The sequence below is a fragment of the Sus scrofa genome, chromosome 12 (genome assembly GCF_054392235.1).
Source record: "Sus scrofa isolate SSC_HxYL_T2T_F1_AM1 chromosome 12, Sscrofa_HxYL_maternal_Yorkshire_Landrace_v2.0, whole genome shotgun sequence".
NCBI lineage: Eukaryota > Metazoa > Chordata > Mammalia > Artiodactyla > Suidae > Sus > Sus scrofa.
Window position 1 is genome coordinate 26506492 of NC_139394.1, and position 18275 is coordinate 26524766.

Consider the following 18275-nt stretch of genomic DNA (forward strand, 5'->3'; position numbering starts at 1 on the left):
CCAAGTCTGCAACCTACAACCACAGCTCACGGCAACGCCAGATCCTTAACCCACTGAGCAAGGCCAGGGATCGAACCCACAACCTCATGGTTCCTAGTCAGATTTGTTAACCACTGAGCCACGACGGGAACTCCCCGGTAATTTGCATTTTCAATTCAAGTCAGAGATAGAGACTTGCATCCTGGTTCAATAGCTGAGATTTGGTCCACTTAGTTCAACAAGTATTAGGAGACTCGGAAAACAAGGGATGCCAAGCGAAGAACGACAAGGGATTTCCTCCCGCCCTTGCATGTCATGGATGGGGACATCGAGGCCCGGAGGAAAAAAGGCACTCGCATAAGATGACAAGGCAGAAAATAGCCTGCGTTCAGCCCCCACGGCACCTCAATTTTATTCCATGGCTCTTTCTCCATCTACATGCTGACCTTCCTGTGAGTGAGCAGGTGGTGTGGTCTAGGGGGATCTGGGGGTCTGGGAGAGTGAGGTGGCTGGGGGAAGGGTTGGGTGGGGGTGCAAAGAAAGAGTGGTGTGAAGACAGAGAGCACGGAATAAACGGAAGGCCCCTTTACAGAATGCCGATGTTGTAAAAACTGTACCCCACACTAGACCCCAACTCTTCTGCTTTCCTCTCTCCTGAGGCCACCTCTATTTTTTTTTTTTTGTCTTTTCTAGGGCCATCCTGCGGCATATGGAGGTTCCCAGGCTAGGGGTCCAATTGGAGCTGTTGTCACTGGCCTACGCCAAAACCACAGCAACACAGGATCCGAGCCTCCTCTGAAACCCACACCACAGCTCAGAGCAACGCCAGATCCTTAACCCACTGAGCGAGGGCAGGGATCAAACCCTCAACCCCATGGTTCCTAGTCGGATTCGTTAACCACTGAGCCACGACGGGAACTCCCTGAGGGCACCTCTTGCTAGTCCTTTTCTTCTCCCATGTCTGGATAGTTCTCCTCCAGGAAGCCTCCCTCACCCTACAGTAGAACCCGTAGTTCGTGGGTTGTCATGTTCCCCCACAGAGGCAGATGGACCCCACCCAAGGTTTGCTTCAATGTCAAGACTGATGATGGAGTTCCCGTCGTGGCTCAGTGGTTAACAAAGCCGACTAGCATCCATGAGGACGCGAGTTCGATCCCTGGCCTCACTCAGTTGGGTTAAGGATCTGGCGTTGCCATGAGCTGTGGTGTAGGTTGCAGGCGTGGCTGGGATCCTTCATTGCTGTGGCTGCGGTGTAGGCTGGCAGCTATAGCTCTGATTGGACCCCTAGCCTGGGAACCTCCATATGCAGTAGGTGTGGCCCTAAAAAGACAAAAGCCAAAACAAACAAACAAAAAAACTGATGATCGCACACCAAGAGGGTAGGGAAAGGTTTATTAATGACATGATTCGAGGTCTCTGAAGGAGCAGGAATGGCTTCTCAAGAAGGTCCAAGATGCCTTGAGAGAGCACGGAAGGAGATTGGTCTGGGTTTTTACTACGGTGAGGGAGTTAGGTCAGGTGCATTTGTGTGGAAAGGGGTTTGCATGGTTGGAATCTGCCATGGACGGAAAAGAAGGGAGCGCGGGCCTTCTTCTGAGCTTGTCCAGGTGTGAGGCACAAGGAAAAGAGGGAGCGAGGACAGCTTAAAAGGAGTCAGCAGTCAAGCATGAAAAAATGGCCTCGGACTCGTCCATACACGTGCTGTTCTCTGTGTCTACATTTCTAGGTGGGTCCCTTCTCCACCAGGAAGAGTTGGCAGGATAACGTCAACTGAGGGATGAGACAAGGCTGTGGATGACAATGTCACTGACATCAGGGGATTCTGGACCTTCGGCAGGAACTTGGGATTTCTCTGTCTGCATCTCTCCAGCCCAGGGAGCCTTCCAATCCCTTCATTCCTCCATCCCCGTTCCATCTCCCCCAGATCTGTCTAATGCTCCCCCACATTCCTTAGCTCGGACCCTCCCCCAACCAGACACCCCTGCTCCCCCCACTCCCACATTCCCTCCGGACACTCCCATGGAGGGGAAAAACCATCCCTCATCCCTTTCCTGCTCCCAGCCCTGGGATCGGACATGCTGGTCATTCCTGTTTGGGATGGCCAAAGAGATAACACCTGGCATGGAGCCACTCTGTCACTTCAGAACTCTCAAAGCTGTTTTAGGCAGCCCCTCTGCCCACACTGCGTGTCCACCCTGGCCCCTGAGCTCCTGGCCCTGGCTGTTTCCCCTTCTCCAAGAATGAGGTAGAGGACCCAGCAGCCAGATGGAAGAAGAGCAAGGTAACTGCTCAACTTCCATCCAGGTCAGCTTCCTGTTCCTTGGACCCCACATCTCCTAACTCCGGGAGGCTCTGGATCATGACAGGCATCGTGGAGAGAGGCTGGGCAGCTCTGAGAGTCACAGCCTGGGAATAAATGCTGTCCCAAGGGCAGACAGGGACAAGTGTCCTCTCTCCAAATACCGCAGAGGATGCTGCTATCACAGCTGCTTTTGTTTAGGCATGTCTGGCTTTCTGTCCAACATCTGCCTGGAGTTTGTCTGTTAAAGACACAGCTGTGGCCAGTGGCCTCCAGTCTTAGCCCTGCCTCCCAGGAGCGGCGTGACCTTTTGAAGTCAAATGAGGAGTCAAATGAGGCCGGGAGAATGAAATCAGAGTCTGCAGGTGAAAGGATTCATAGGCTATCAAGTTCAGCTCATGTCCCTCCCCAGGCTCTGAACCTAATTTTGTACTCCAATTCTTCATCCTTTTCCTTAAAGAGGACTCCAAATTGCACAAGCTTCAGGCCTTAGATCTGCTCTGAATATGGTGCTTTTTTTTTTTTTTTTTTTTTTTTAGGGTTGGACCTTCGGCATTCGGAAATTCCCCAGCTAGGGGTCAAATCTGAGCTGCAGCTGTTGGCTTAGCCACAGCCACAGAACATCAGATCAAAGCAACATTATAACCTACACCACAACACAGGATCCTTAACCCACTGAGCGAGGCCAGGGATCAAATCTGCACCCTCAGGGACACTATGCTGGGTTCCTAACCCACTGAGCCATAGATGGGAACACCACAAATGTTACTTATTAGCATAAGTGGTAGAGAAAGGCTCTGGGGTCAGATAACACAGCATTAAAATCTGAGTTGTGGTGTTCCCATCGTGACACAGTGGAAAGGAATTGGACTAGGAACCATGCGGTTGCAGGCTCGATCCCTGGCCTCACTCTCTGGGTTAAGGATCCGGCATTGCCGTGAGCTCTGGTGTAGGTTGCAGACGCTGCTCGGATCTGGAGTAGCTGTGGCTGTGGTGTAGGCCGGCAGCTACAGCTCCGATTAGACCCCTAGCCTGGGACCCTCCATATGCTGCGGGTGTGGCCCTAAAAAAAAAAAAGCAAAAAAAAAAATATATATATATAAATAAATACATAATATCTGAGTTGCATTGGCTTCAAGTTGCTTAACCTCTCTGATCCTGTTTTCTCATCTTAAAACAGATGATTTCACAAAGATTGTTGTGAGGATTTACTTTAATAATATTTGTAAGGCACTTAGCATAGTTTCTGCTACATAAGAACTACTATATGGTGGTTTTTTCATTCTTATAAACTCTAAGAGATGGGGATTCTAAAAGAGACTTCAAGGGAGTAAGCCCTTTGGACTGAACCCTTGGACCAAAATAAGAAAGTTCCTTTAGTCTGGGACGAAAAAAAAAAATGCTCTGGGGAAATGCATCTCTCTACTGCAATGAGGCAAATCTGAATTAGGCTCGAAAAAGTACATGCTGAAAGTTTCCTTTCACTTTGATTCCTTCGCGGATAACCAGACCTTTGGGCCCGCCCACTTACCTCCGCCTGGTACCACCCACTACACACCTGTGGGGGCTGGATTCCCCGCCCAATCTTCAAGCCTGGGTGGGAAGAGGGGACCTTTGGGATTCTGCTGGGCTGGGCCCGGAAGGCAAGGGTGGATGAGAAATGGATACAGTGTGGGCCCAGCTCCGCGCCTGCAGCGCACTCTAAGGAGAAGAGACTTACTTCCACATCGACGGGAAATCGATGATACAAGAAATATCAGTGATACAAGAATATCCTTCGGGGAAAACACTCTTGCTGCTAATTACATTTAGCGATGCTTGGTTATTACCACTACTAAATATTTGTCTGACTTTGCCAAGAGACCATTCCCAGCTCGGATCAGGGTGGGTGGGAGCGAAGGCGCAAAAGAAATGAATCTTGGCAAGGATGGCCAAGGGGCTGGTTACGAGGAAGAACGCCCAGAGATCGCCAGCCTCTTCTCAGGGACTCACAGCGCGGTGAAGACGAGTAGGGCATTCCAGCCAGTGGCTTGCGGATGTCGGGTCCCAGATGAGTCAACGCTGGGCCTCTTCAGCCGACCCGCAGAGGTGGCTGCGTTCGGAACGGCCTTTCCACCAGCTGTAGCAGCCGCAGCCGAGCGGCAGGACAAATCCCACCCCCGGCCCCGCCTGTCCAATCCGTCTTGCTCGGGAGGCAACGTTTCTCCGGAGAAGAAAGAGGCGGAGAGGGGAAATCCAAGCCTCTGGGGGCTCCCGACAGGTGTTTGGGGGAGAGGGCGGAGCCGGTTAGGGAGGATGAGGAGGGAGGGGCGGTGCTGCGCCTTTAAGAGGCGGTGGCGGAGCCGGGACCTTTTCTCTTTCCCCGGAAGGAAAGCGTAGCCCGGGCTGGGCGCGCAAGGTGGGGAGGTGCGGGGCTGGGCGTGGGGAGGCGGGGCGCGCGCGGGGAGGACCCCTCCTTTCCGTCCTCCTTGCGGTCTACCGGTCCGCCTGCCCAGATCCACCGCCGAGCCCGGATCGGAGGCGACAGTGCGGCCAAGTGGGCGCGGCGGGGCACGAGCTGGGGGGCAGGGTGCCCGGGGCAAGGGGGCGGTGACCCCGACACTGAGCAGTCAAGAGAATAGTTCCGAGGACCTCCGAGGGGACTCTGAGAGCGCAGACCCTTAGCGGTCGTGAAACCGATCAGGGCTGAGGGCCCCAGACTGATCAGCGCTGCGGAGCTCAACGACGCTGCCGGCCAGGGTGTTCTCCAGCGGCGCGGGGGGAGCAGGTGAACAGGTCCTCACTCCGAGCTCCACGCCCTCACGCGCTCTCGCCCCGGCCCCGGCTCCTGCCTGCAGCCATGGGCCCCGGCCCCAGCAGCGCCGCCCGCGTCCGACGCCTGATGCTCTGCGTGCTGGTCTCGATGGTGGCCTCCGGCGGCCGCATCGCCACCGCCTTCAACCTGGACACCCAATTCCTGGTGGTGAAGGAGGCTAAGAACCCGGGCAGCCTCTTCGGCTACTCGGTCGCCCTCCATCGGCAGACGGAGCGGCAGCAGCGCTACCTGTGAGTCAAACTGTGAGAGTGGGGGTGTCGTTGAGCGGAGAGGAGGGAGAGAGTTTGTGTACAGGGTGCGGATCCAGAGTTGAGTCCGAGCCCTGGGCCCGCTGGCTTCCAGGCTCGCAGGCCGCCGGCTCTTAGAAGCGAGGACTTAGGGGGCGGGGACCTGGGCAGCCCTCCTGCTGCCGACGGTTGGCGGGAAGCGGAGGGGTTGGTGGGGGGGGACAGTAATCATTGGCAAGTGCTGACTGAACCAGTACCTGTCTAGACTCGCCCCCTCAGCCCTTTAGACCTCTTTTGCGAGCAGAAGTGGGGTCCCCGTTCACTGAGCCCCCTTAGATTCTGTGAACCCGGTATTTAGCCTACCGAATGTCTCTTCTCGCTAGGGCTGGAAACTGGGGAACACTGCAACCTAGACACCTAGTGGATCCCCCTTCCCCCTTTCCTGGGAAGAACCCGTGGGCATATGCGTTTAAGCCCGCCCCTACCTCGCACTTAGTCTGCGGCCACGCCAGCCACACCCTCCGCAGAACCAGACTAGGGGGCCTTCGCAACTGCTTGGCGGTTGGAGAGTGAGATGATGGGCGAGTCTGGGCTTTCGGAGCTGTCCAGGCGCTCCTTCTGACCCCTTGAGTGTGCGGAAGTACAAGTGCCAGGAGGAGCGGTCCCAGCTCCCGCGCTCGGCCTCCTGCCCCCCCACCCCCAGCAGCGTCGCCCTCCCACCAGAAGGTCTTGAGTCTCCCCGCATTCCACAGATTCATGTTGAATCTCCAAGCCTGAGTGTGTTTGTTTTGGTTTCAAGAGGGAAGGCGTGTTTTACCCTTTCTTAGGTTCTCCATCCCTGACAGCTTCAAGGAGAAGGAGGGGAAAGAGCCATGCTTAGGGGACAGAGGAGAAGGAGACACATCCAACTGCTTCTGTTGGCCCCACACCCACACACACCCACACCCCGGGCCACAGCTACTCTTTTGCCCCGAGGCGCATGTCCAAGTTTCAGAAGTTTCTCTGCATGGGCTTAGTGGTGCTGAGGTTGGCACTTGGGGGAAGGGGGACACTGGCGGAGGTGAGACTGTCCCAGGAGGGAAGATTGTTAGGCCGAGGTCGGCTCAGGCAGGCCCTTTGGGGGCAGTAGTTCTTCCGGTGATGTCAGACCCTGCTGAGCAAGTGGACCTAGTCAGATAAAGGGTGTGTTGAAACCTTTCCCAACGCTGGCTGGAACCTGCAGAAACTTGAGGAAGCTGGAGTGTCCAAAGTCCAGACTCTGCCCCAGCCTTGGCCCCTGCCCTGCTGGCCCAGCCCCTGCCTGGTCTACCTGCCTACTTGGCCTGCAGTTCCATCTCACTTCTGCAGAGGTGGGGGCCACCACACCCTGCCCAGCCCAGCCTCAGCCGCTGCGGTCTGGCCAACCCTCCAACCCTAAGTGACCATCAGCACCAGTTTCCATATTGGTGCTCTTTCGGCCCCAGGCCAGGGAAGGATTTTCAGAGGGTCCGTACTGAAGCTGCAATGTATAAGGCAACACAGTGGAAAGGGAACATCAGAAAAAGCAGGGGTAAATAATGGAAAACTAGGGTAAAAAACAGACTCTCTAATACTCACCTACCCCCTTTTTTTGCTAGGTGAACTTGAGCAGGATATTTCTCTTCTCTGGGCCAGTTTTCCCCCAGGAGGGATGAGGCCTGGATCTATATACTCCTTCCTGCCTCTGTTGGCCTATAAAAGGCAACTTGGCATTAAAGGGAAAAAAAGAGAATCCTGAGTCCCGTTGCCAGCTTCCCATCTTGGATCTGTCACTAATCCCTGAGTCTTTTTTTTTTTTTTTTATCTTTTTGCCTTTTCTAGGGCCGCTCCCACAGCATATGGAGGTTCCCAGGCTAGGGGTCAAATTGGAGCTGTAGCCACTGGCCTACACTAGAGCCACAGCAACGTGGGATCCGAGCCGCATCTGCAACCTACACCACAGCTCACGGCAACGCCAGATCCTTAGCTTCCTGAGCAAGGGCAGGGACCGAACCCGCAATCACATGGTTCTTAGTCGGATTTGTTAACCACTGAGCCACGACGGGAACTCCCCTCAGTCTTTTCAAAGGGTGGTTCTACATCTTGGCTCACTCATCGCCTCCTCTCCCTGAATTCTGCCCCCATGACCCTTCGGGAGAACCAGCTGGGCCCACTGGGCTTAGCTGCAGCCATCTGTGTCACCAGATGTGAACAGCTGCCTGAGTGCTCAGCTCAGGGGACCCAGCAGATCAACTGGCCATCTTCTATTCTGTTAGCTTCCAAGTCCCTTTGGAAAAGGGGAAGGGGTCATGGCCCTGAACAGTCTTAGCCTGGAGGAGACTGAAGGGTTTCAGGAGGCACAGGAACCCGAGAAATTACATGCAAAATCATGTCTTTTTGTTCTGGGGCCAGGAGGAGGGGAGAGCGTAGCTTTTTATCATATTCTCCAGGAAGGCCTGATTTCAGAAATGTTTACAAACCCAGGTGTGTCTTTGTTCCCCAGCACCTCCATCTCTGGACTGAGGGTCCCCTCCTTCCATCCTCACAGCAGAGACCTTACCCCACCCAGGCCCCAATTTCCCAGTCTCTGGAGGGAGGGGTTGGGGTGCTTTGGGCTTCTTGGTGAGGTACCTAAGGAGCCCTGGGGAAGCAGAGGGACTCTTCCTCTGGGAAACGGTCCCTGACACTCCCCTTCCCCCAGCATCTGTTCTGTCATTCTCACCTGGGAATCCAGGTGTCCTTCTCTGGCCTGGCCTGGTGGGTTATGGGAGATACCTCTGGGGCTTTTGCCCCAGAAACAAGGAGGCGAAGGGCGGGAGTGGCCATGACGCTTGGAAGGTGAGGTCATACCTGAGCTAGGCAGGAACCAGGCTTACTTGCTCTCTTAAAACATGTTTCCTTGGGCAGGGCAGGTGCCTGGCAGCCTCCAAGGCTCGTGCCAGAGGAAATGGGCACGGCAGCTGCGGCTGCAAGCAGAAGGCCTGGATGCATAGGGTCCTTTTTCCTCTGGCTCTTTCCAAAGACTGCACTGAGCCAAGGAGCTTAAAACTGGACAGGAGGTAGGGGGAGCCTGATCTTGTAGAGAATGAAGTTTTGAAAGGGGCTTGGTCAGACCTAAACCAAGAAGGAAGAGGGTGGCCGCCGTTACAGCAAGGTAGATTGAGGTTAGATGACACAAAGAATGCCCTCGGGGATCAAATGTGGAAAAAAGACGAAGGAGCCAGGAAAAGGGAGAAGAAATGAGAAAAACAGCCTTTTCTTTATTGGCGGCTCAGGCAAGGCCTCTTTCTCCTGTCCCATCATTCCCTCGCTTCCTCCAGCTTGTTGCTCTGACTCTAGGGCTGAGTCACCAGAGGGGAGAGGGGGCTGGATGGGCAGCGTAAGAAGTTGGGGGAGGATGGAGAAGGCTGCAGTTTCAGCTCCTGCAGGAGCAGCCTCTGGGGACGTGGCTAATTCGGGCAGCAGGACTGGCACTGAGCTCGGGTCTGGGCATCTGAGAGCTGCCCCCACCCCACCCAGGGCCCAGAGCTGGAAACGTCCTCCCCACCCACTGCAACTGGCTTCCTGGCCTAAGAAGTAAGGCATGGGGGCCCCGCTGCCTGCATACTGGCCCTTCTGGTCCCTCCATGTGCCTCCCTGCAGGGCCACCCCAGTGCCTCTTTGAAGTGAGGAGTCTGGGAAATAGAGTCTTACAGGCTGATTCTCAGAGCATCACCACCACCACCCCCATCCCCTAGGGGGCCTTCTTTTTTTGTTGTTTGCTTTTTGGGGCTGCACCCTCGGCATATGGAGGTTCCCAGGCTAGGGGTCCAATCAGAGCTACAGCTGCTGGCCTACACCACAGCCATAGCAATGCGGGATCCGAGCCGCATCTGTGACCTACACCATAGCTCACGGCAACGCCGGATCCTTAAACTGATGATTGAAGAGCGAGGCCAGGGATGGAATCCACAACCTCGTGGATCCTAGTCGGGTTCATGAACCGCTGAGCCACCAAGGGAACTCCCTGTAGGGGACTTTTGGCTCTAGAGTGAGACAACCTGCTACCCTGACACCGCTGGGCCCCCCTTCCCCGGCCTCCTCTGATTCTACTGCTTTCTACGTGGCTGTCCCATCAGTCTTGACCTGCCCCAGCAAGAGTGACAGGGCAGGGATGAGGATGTGTCTCCGGAACTTGGAGCTCCAGGGCCTCTGCAGAGGCCAGCAGGGGCGGTCTGGCTGGAGCCAAAGGAAAGGGTGAAGAGGCAGCTGTTTGAAAGCCCTTGAGAGGTCTCTTGGCTCATCGCCCTTCCTCCTGGAGGGGCACCTGCACCCACCCAGCCCAACCTGACTCCAGGAGAGAGGCGGTCCAATCTCCTTTCTTCCTCGCTCTGAAGCATCTCTGAAGCTTCAGACTGCTGCTGGGAGGGTGGCCTCAGGGGTGGTGTGGGAGGGATCAGCTTCTGGACTCTCTGATCTGGACCAGCTCCAACAGCAGGAGCAGTGTGCTTATTTGCATGGCAATTGACATCCATTTGCATCGCGTAAGGTCTTTCCCATCCTCTGGATTCCCCCACACCTGGCCATGGCTGGAGGAAGACGGACCTGGCCCTCTGCACACCCGTCTTCCCCAACCACTCCCAGTCCTCTGGCTGTAGACCCATTAGCTCCTGGGCTGGGAGCCAGAGGGCCTTAAAGGGCCTCTAAGCGGGCCAAATAAGAGCTAAAAATACTCTAGGGAGGTGTGGGGAGGGGGGCTCACTGTGGAATCTCTGGGGAGAGAGGAGCCTGGGATGTGGGGCTGGGATGAAGGCCCACTAACCCACCACCCATCAGTGGGCACGCGGCTGGTGCGGGGTGAGAGCTGAGCGGGTAGAGATGTAAGTGGATTCCTGTCTATCCAGTTGCTAATCATTCCCAGCTCTGCCTGCTCTGGACCTCCAGAAGCTAAAAGGAGAGATCTCTCAGGCCACTCCCTCTAAGATGAGGGAGCTGGGAGGGTGTGGCCACCCCGTCACCCACCCCTCCTCCGCCCCCCCTCAGCCTCCTCCCACCCTGACAGCTTGGGCCTCGAAGCAGCAGGCATGGCAGGACTTTCCTAGCATTGCATGCCCTGGAATGCACCACGGGCTCTCTAGGGACCCCTCACCTGCTGAGGCCTGGACCCAGCCCTTTAAGGTCATTGTAGCCAACCCCCAGCCACCACCTCCAGCCAAATCTGAGCTCCCTTGGACTTCCCGTGTGGCTCACAAATCTGATGATTCCCCACCTGCAATGACTAGCAGCCAGTGCCTACCTCCACCTTGCTGATTGCCTGGTATCCTTAGGCCATGGACGTGTTACTTTCTGCTCATCCTCTGCTCCCTCTCAACACTTAAACTAGTCTGCCCTTTGCTCTCTGCCACAGGTCCCCTAACCCCGGGGGTCAGAAATGCCTGGGTCCCTGGAGCAAGGCCTGGTGCCACAATAAAGCAGAACCGCATGGAGTTCCCGTTGTGGCGCAGCAGCAAAGAATCTGACTAGGAATCATGAGGTTGCGGGTTTGATCCCTGGCCTCACTCAGTGTGTTAAGGATCCCTGAGCTGTGGTGTAGATCGCAGACAAGGAAGGCTTGGATTTGGCAAGGCTGTGGCTGTGGCGTAGGCCAGCAGCTGTAGTTCCGATTCGACCCTAGCCTGGGAATCTCCATACGCCACCGGTGTGGCCCTAAAATAAATAAATAAATAAATATCATTAATAATTTTGCATATTGACAATATGTTGAATTGCAATATTTTTTCAACAGTGGATTAAATAAAATCTATAATAAAAACTAAAAAATAAATAAATAAATAAATAAATAAATAAAACAAAGCAGAACCACAGTGCTTATGTTGGCCTCGGCTTCATAGTCAGAAAGTCCTTTCAAAGAATAAACCCACTTATTCCCCCAGCAACCCTGGAAGTTGGTGGGAAAGTTGCTGTCCCATTTTACAGATGAGGCACTCAGATCAGAGAGGGAAACGAAAGCCTCCCTTGAGGCAGAACAAACCTAGAATCAGGCCCTTTGGCTCCAAGGCTGAGGCGTTCCTTTCCCTTGGGCAGATGCTTCCCTCTCTACCTGTCAGGTACGCCAAGGCCGATATCCAGGCGTGGTCCGTCCGTGAATGCGCCAGGCACCCTTCCCAGCCCAGACGGAGGGTGACTAACAGGGCCTGGCTGCCACACTGGCCCCCTGCCAGCCTTCCTGCCAGAGCTCTCAGCCCTGCTCTGCTTAAAGATCTCTAGCTGCACCCTGTTCTCAGGAACCCTGTGAGGTGCAGGCTGCCTTCCGGGCACCCCCAGGCAGCGCATTCCTGACACCCAGTGGGTGGAGGCACCCAGGCCCTGGCATGCCCAGGCCCTGCCCTGCCCACTCTCCGCAGGCCTCACTTTCAAGTCCTAGGCAGGAGCTGCAGGCAGGGCTATTGCTCTGCACATCCGAACTCTGGCAGAAGGCCCAGCGCCCAGGTTCTGAGCTGACAGCCTCAAGTGATAGCATCGCTGGGACCAGATGAAGGGGGAACCTAAGAGGTGCCTGCCCTCCAGGAGGCGGGGTCCAGCGGGATTGAGGAGGCGGTCCTGGCAGAATGTCCAGAAGCTGAAGGCAGATGATGCTCGGAGAGCAAGGAGTGGTACACCTGGGTTCTCAAACTGGGGTGTGTTAAATATGCAGGTTCCAGGGATCCACCCCCCGCATTCAATTCAGGTCGTCTGCGGTGGGCTGAGAAATTTGCCTTAACAAATATCTCAGGGTTTTTAGAGTTCCTGTCATGGCTCAGTGGAAATGAATCTGACTAGCATCCATGAGGACTGAGGTTCAATCCCTAGCCTCACCTGGTGGGTTAAGGATCCAGTGGCTGCAGCTCTGATTTGACCCCTAGCCTAGGAACATCTGTATGTCGCAGGTGCGGCCCTGAGAAAAGAAAAAAAGAAAGAAAGAAATCTCTGGGTTTTTGATTCTGCTGGTCTAAGAACTATCTTTTGAGATAATATTTTGAGGCTGATCACCTGTCTTCCTCTCCTCCATCACCTCTCCGGTATGGGATGGGCTGTCAGGGCCCTAAGAACCCTTGCAGGGACTTGCAGCCAGCATCCCTAAAGATGGGTCCTGGGAGTTCCCGTTGTGGCTCAGCTGGTTAAGAACCTGACTAGTAACCATGAGGATGTGGGTTTGATCCCTGACCTCGCTCAGGGGGTTAAGGCTCTGGCATTGCCATGAGCTACAGCATAGGTCACAGATGTGGCTCACATCTGGCATTGCTGTGACTGTGATGTAGGTCAGCAGCTGTAGCTCCAATTCAACCCCTAGCCTGGGGACCTCCATGTGCCACAAGCAAGGCCCTAAAAAGACCAAAAAAAGAGAGAGAAAAAAAAAGGGGGGGGTGGTTCTGGGCAGGTTGGGGACAGGGTGACTGATAGTCCTCACCCATCTCCGCTCTCAAGCCCACCAGCCAAGAACTCTGCCTGGGGACCATGCTACCCAAAGTGTCAGGTACTCAGCTGCCCCCTCCCCCATGTCTCCTATGTCTGTCTCAACAGTGGTGGGGAGGGGAGAGTAGCTGTCACCCAGGTCACTTGAGTGCCCTGCTGACCTCAGTTACCCAGCTCTGGTCTGGGGTCAGTTGGCCTTCCTGCCCACCTTCTTCAGTGCCGGGCCCTAGATCGGAGTCCTCAGATGGCTTAGAGCAGAGGCCCGGGGCCTCCACCCAACCACCCACCCTACCCCCTCAAACATTCTCTTCTTGGGTCCCCGGAAGTTGAACCCTGTGCCGGGCTCTGCCAACCTTGCTCTCTTCCCATCTGCTGTCATCTCAGAAGCCAAGCGTTCCTGCCCAAACCCAGATCAGATTCCATCACTCAGATGCCGAGACAGTCCTGCCCAGACCCTGGCCATGTCACCCCCTTGCTGATGATCCCCCCGTGGCTCCCCTTCCCACCCTGTCCTCTTGTCCCTCCCCATGTTTCTGGCCTCCAGCTGTACCAAAGGTACCCCAGTCACCCACCTGCTCGCGCTTCCTGGCTCTCGCGCATGCCTGACCTTTGCCCTCCTCCCCTTCATCACTGCGTGAACCCAAGCCATCCTCTTTAGACCTAGGCCAGGGTCCCCTCTTCTGAGGCCTCCCTGACTGCCCACCCCACCCGCCCCATGCAGCATCTGGGCTGGTTTACTCCATGCTTCTCATGCGATGCTCACCTGACCCTGGGTGTGTGTCTCTTTGCCCACCTTCTCCTGCCCTGGGTGCTCCTCGAGGGCCGGGGAGGGAGCCATTCATCTGCCAAGCCACTGCAGAGCCTGGCACACAGCCTGGCACTGAGCAGATGCTCAGTAAGTGCACGTTGAGCAGGGAGTTGTTCGAAGTGGACTCTGATGAGTTTGCGGCTGGGTCCACCTACCTCCTTGCTCCCAGGCTCCTGGCTGGTGCCCCCCGGGACCTCGCTGTGCCTGATGGCTCTACCAACCGGACCGGTGCTGTGTACCTGTGCCCACTCACTGCCAACAAGGATGACTGTAAGCGGATGGACATCGAGGAAAAAAGTGAGAAGGCCTGGGGCTGGCATTGGTCGGGAGCCTGGTGGAGGGGGTGGCACAGAGAGAATGACCGGAGGAGACAGAGGTCTCGCCTGGACAGTTTTTGGTCCCTTCTTGTCCGGCTGGGAGAAGGGAGCCCCAGAGGAGAGTGGGACCAGGTGGGATGGGTGGAGCTCAGACTGTGATGGGCTGGAGAAGGGGGGTAGGGAGGGCTGCCCTCCAAGGATCCAGGAGGGACCAGCCCTTGCCCTCTGGATTCTCTGGATGCTGGGAGGATGGGTAAGGTGCCCTGGCTCACAATCCCTCTCATGCCCACAGGTGACCCTAGCCATCACATTATTGAGGACATGTGGCTTGGGGTGACTGTGGCCAGCCAGGGCCCTGCAGGCAGAGTCCTGGTAAGTGGGTGCGCAGCGTCGGTTCCCCCTCCAGCCTTGTCCTACATCCCCCAGGAGCTGTGGAGGGAAGCAGAGGGCAGGAGAGAGGTCATCGGTGCCTGAGCGGGAGCCTTGCACGTGTCCATTGCTGTGGCTTCTGTCCTCACGGGCATGTGTGTCTCTTCATCCTGCACTTACGGTGGGGCGGGGATGGGGCGGGGACTGGCGCTCTCCCAAGGGCTAGCCCGGGTCTTGTCTGAATCACCCACTGTCCTCCCCTCTGGATCGGGGCCTGGGGCGGTGCTCACGCTTCGTGGGAATGAGCTGCGGGAACTGTGAAAGGAAAGGGCAGCGAGGGCCTCGGGCGGTGTGGCCTGGACGGGGCCCCTTCCGGGGAGGCGGGCTGGCGGAGGAGGCACCGCCTTGCTTGCCCCCCTGCCCCCCACTCACCCGGCTTGCATTTGGGGGTCACTCCCTATTATCCCTTGTCACCTCCTGCCTGCATTCTCCAGGGCCCGCCCCTGGGTCTTGATTTCTGAGCCTCAGAGAGACAATGTATTTTTCTTCTTTCTCTCTCTTTTTTTTTTAGGGCTGCACATGTGGCCTACGGAGGTTCCCAGGCTAGGGGGCTAATCGGAGCTGTAGCCGCCGGCCTGCACCAGAGCCACAGCAACACCAGATCCTTAACCCACTGGGCAAGGCCAAGGATCGAGCCTGCAACCTCATGGTTCCTAGTCGGATTCGTTAACCACTGAGCCACGACGGGAACTGCTGGGAGAAGCTTTGAGAGAGGTGCACAGCCTGGTGCTTAAGAGCTCAGACCCCTGAGCCTGACATGACAGGCTTGGTTGGAATATCTTCACATCTCTCCAGACGTGAGCACTTAGGCCGGTTACTGTGCCTCAGGCTCCTTATCTAAAATGGGGAAGGGGAGTTCCCATCGTGGCTCAGTGGACACGAATCTGACTAATATCCATGGGGATGCGAGTTCGATCCTTAGCCTCGCTCATTGGGTTAAGGATCTGGCGTTGCTCTGGCTGTGGGGTAGCCCAGCAGCTGTAGCTCCAATTTGACCCCTAGCCTGGGAACTGCCATACGCTGCTGGTGGGGCCCTTAAAAGACAATAAAAAATAAAATAAAATGGGGAAGGAGAATGGTCCCCACTCCATGGGGCTGGTAGGAGGCTAAAAGAATTAATATGTGAAGAGCTCTGGCTGTGTCTGGCAGGCAGGAAGCACTCAGTAAGTGTTAGCTGCTGCTACTGTTGTTATTCTAATATTGGTCCTTTCATTAAGAGGGCAGGGTCATCAGGGCATAGCAGAGAAGCAAATTCTTTACCTGCTCTGCATCTAGCTCCTTTTAATTTTGTTCTTTTTTGGTTTTGTTTTGTTTTGTTTTGTTTTTTGTGGTGTTTTGGCCATGCCTGCTGCGTGTGGAAGTTCCTGGGTCAGGAACTGAATCCATGGCACAGCACTGACAATGCTGGATCCTTAACCCACTGAACCACCAGTTCTTTTTAGGCTCAAGAACCTGAACCGGGAGAGTTCCCATTGTGGCGCAATGGTTAACAAATCCGACTGGGAACCATGAGGTTGCAGGTTCGATCCCTGGCCTTGCTCAGCAGGTTGAGGATCTGGCATTGCTGTGAGCTGTGGTGTAGGTTGCAGACGCTGCTTGGATCCCACGCTGCTGTGGCTGTGGCATAGGCCGGTGGCTACAGCTCCGATTCGACCCCTAGCCTGGGAACCTCCATGTGCTGCGGGAGCGGCCCTAGAAAAGGCAAAAAGACAAAAAAAAAAAAAACCTGAACTCCGCCTTCCTTTATCCTTTTCCCTCTTTGTGTGGCCAAGATTGCTAAGCCACTGAAATCCAGTACCTTCTGGTCTTCCAAAAAGGGTCCCCACTTCAGAGCAGGTGTCTGAGTTCTGGAAATGCAATGCAGATCCAGGCATCACTGTGGGAAGAAAGAAAAGCCAGGAGACCTCTTTCCGCTCCTCTCCCACAAAGCCAGAGGGAGGGGCTGTGGAGATGCTGGCCCTGGGTCCCTGTGGCGGGCTCAGCTGTGTGTTTTCTTTGGCGGGGGGGCTCTTCCCAGGTCTGTGCCCACCGCTACACCCAGGTGCTATGGTCGGGATCGGAGGACCAGCGGCGCATGGTGGGCAAGTGCTATGTGCGGGGCAATGACCTGGAGCTGGACCCCAATGATGACTGGCAGACCTATCACAATGAGATGTGCAACAGCAACACTGACTACCTGGAGACGGGCATGTGCCAGCTGGGCACCAGCGGCGGCTTCACCCAGAACACGGTGTACTTCGGAGCTCCTGGTGCCTACAACTGGAAAGGTGGGCGCCACGGGGAAGGGGACAGGAGCAGAGACCACCATCCTGTTAGCTCCTGGGGTAGCCTGCTAGGGCTTCCGCATGAGGGGGCCAAAGGGAGCATCCCTCTGCCAGCATTAGCAACCACCTTGACCTCTGCTAGTTTAAAGCGCTTACAATGTGCCAGAGGCTTTGCCCCTATTATCTTTTAAAATATTAATTAACAGGAATTTATTAAGAATAAAGAAAATCATCCAAAGACCGGTTCATTTTCCTATGAAAGTCTCCTAGATGTACGCAGACACTCAGAACTTCAGAACGGGGAGTTCCCACTGGGACTCAGTGTTAATGAACCCAACTAGTATCCATGAGGTTCGCAGGTTCAATCCCTGGCCTCGCTCAGTGGGTTAAGGATGTGGAATTGCCGTGAACTGCAGTGTAGGCTGTAGACGTGGCTTGGATCTGGCATGGCTGTGGCTCCAATTTGACCCCTAGCCTGGGAACTTCCATGTGCTGCAGGTGTGGCCCTAAAAAAAGCAAAAAAAGAAAAAAAAAAAAAAGCAAAGAGAGAAAGATAAAAACTTATTAAAAAATAAAACACGTTCCTGGTACAACTATTAGATGGTGCTGTAGGGTTTGGTAAAATAAAGGGGAAATTGCCCTTTCTCTCCCCCATCTCTTTTGTCCCATTTCCCAGTGTCTTATGGATCTTTCCAGACTTATTTTAGAATATATAGATAGGAGTTCCCATCGTGGCACAGTGGTTAATAAATCTGACTAGGAACCATGAGGTTGTGGGTTCCATCCCTGGCCTTGCTCAGTGGGTTAAGGTTCCAGTGTTGCTGTGAGCTGTGGTGTAGGTTGCAGACGTGGCTCGGATCCCACGTTGCTGTGGCTCTGGCGTAGGCCAGTGACTACAGCTCCGATTCGACCCCTAGCCTGGGAACCTCCATATGCTTCAGGAGCGGCCCTAGAAAAGGCAAAAAAAAAAAAAAAAAAAAAAAAAAAAAAAAAAAAGAATATATAGATAACTTAAGAAACACACACGCAGAGACTCACACTAAACATGCTGTTCTGCTACTTCCTTTTCACATGTCAGTAAATTGTGGGCATCTTTTCATGTCAGCCCATGCTTGCATCTGCCACGCCATGCAATGCCTCGCAGGAGTCTGGCTGCTCACACCTCCTCCATCTCTGCACCCCCACAGCAGATAGGCTGTAGCAACAGCCATCCTTTTTCCCTTACTGCAGGATCAACAGGCAGAGGGGACCCAGAATCTGGTCCTTTTTTGAAATTGCAGTATCGCTGGCGCACAATGTTTTGTTAGTTTCAGGTGTGCAAGAGAGTGGTTCAGCATTTAAATATGTTACAAAATGATCACCGCTTTACAAAATGATCACCGCTCTAAGTCTAGAAACCATCTGTCCCCCTGACAAAGTAATTTCATTTTTTTTTCTCTCTCTTTTTTTTTTTTTTGCCTTTTCTAGGGCCACTCCCGCGGCATATGGAGCTTCCCAGGCTAGGGGTCTAATCGGAGCTATAGCCGCCAGTCTACCCCAGAGCCACAGCAACACAGGATCCAAGCCACATCTGCAACCTACACCACAGCTCATGGCGATGCCAGATCCTTCACCCACTGAGCGAGGCTAGGAATGGAACCCACAACCTCATGGTTCCTAGTCAGATTCGTTAACCACTGCACCATGATGGGAACTCCAATTTCATTGAT

At 54.8% G+C, this 18275-nt stretch overlaps 1 protein-coding gene and 1 long non-coding RNA gene across 5 annotated transcripts in view; one reads left to right on the plus strand and one right to left on the minus strand.

Annotated features, from left to right (window-relative positions):
- Positions 1–1354: 1354 nt before the first annotated feature.
- Positions 1355–4410, minus strand: LOC110256024 (uncharacterized). Its single transcript, XR_002337170.2, has 2 exons — positions 4271–4410; positions 1355–1767 (listed from the first exon to the last, which is right to left on the minus strand). It is a non-coding gene; the product is annotated as an uncharacterized LOC110256024 (long non-coding RNA).
- The window catches only part of ITGA3 (integrin subunit alpha 3), a 35619-nt gene continuing 20144 nt past the window's right edge, over positions 2801–18275 (plus strand). Inside the window, exons 1-5 of one of the 4 annotated variants that reach the window (XM_084984794.1) lie at positions 2801–4538; positions 5116–5323; positions 13726–13853; positions 14166–14245; positions 16320–16569. In XM_084984794.1, coding sequence (XP_084840920.1) covers positions 4190–4538; positions 5116–5323; positions 13726–13853; positions 14166–14245; positions 16320–16569 — 1015 coding nt within the window. In that variant the 5' untranslated portion in view covers positions 2801–4189. Of the gene's footprint in view, positions 4677–4724; positions 5324–13725; positions 13854–14165; positions 14246–16319; positions 16570–18275 lie in introns of those variants that run through there. The other 3 variants (XM_021067145.2, XM_084984795.1, XM_084984796.1) reach the window with 3 other exon arrangements.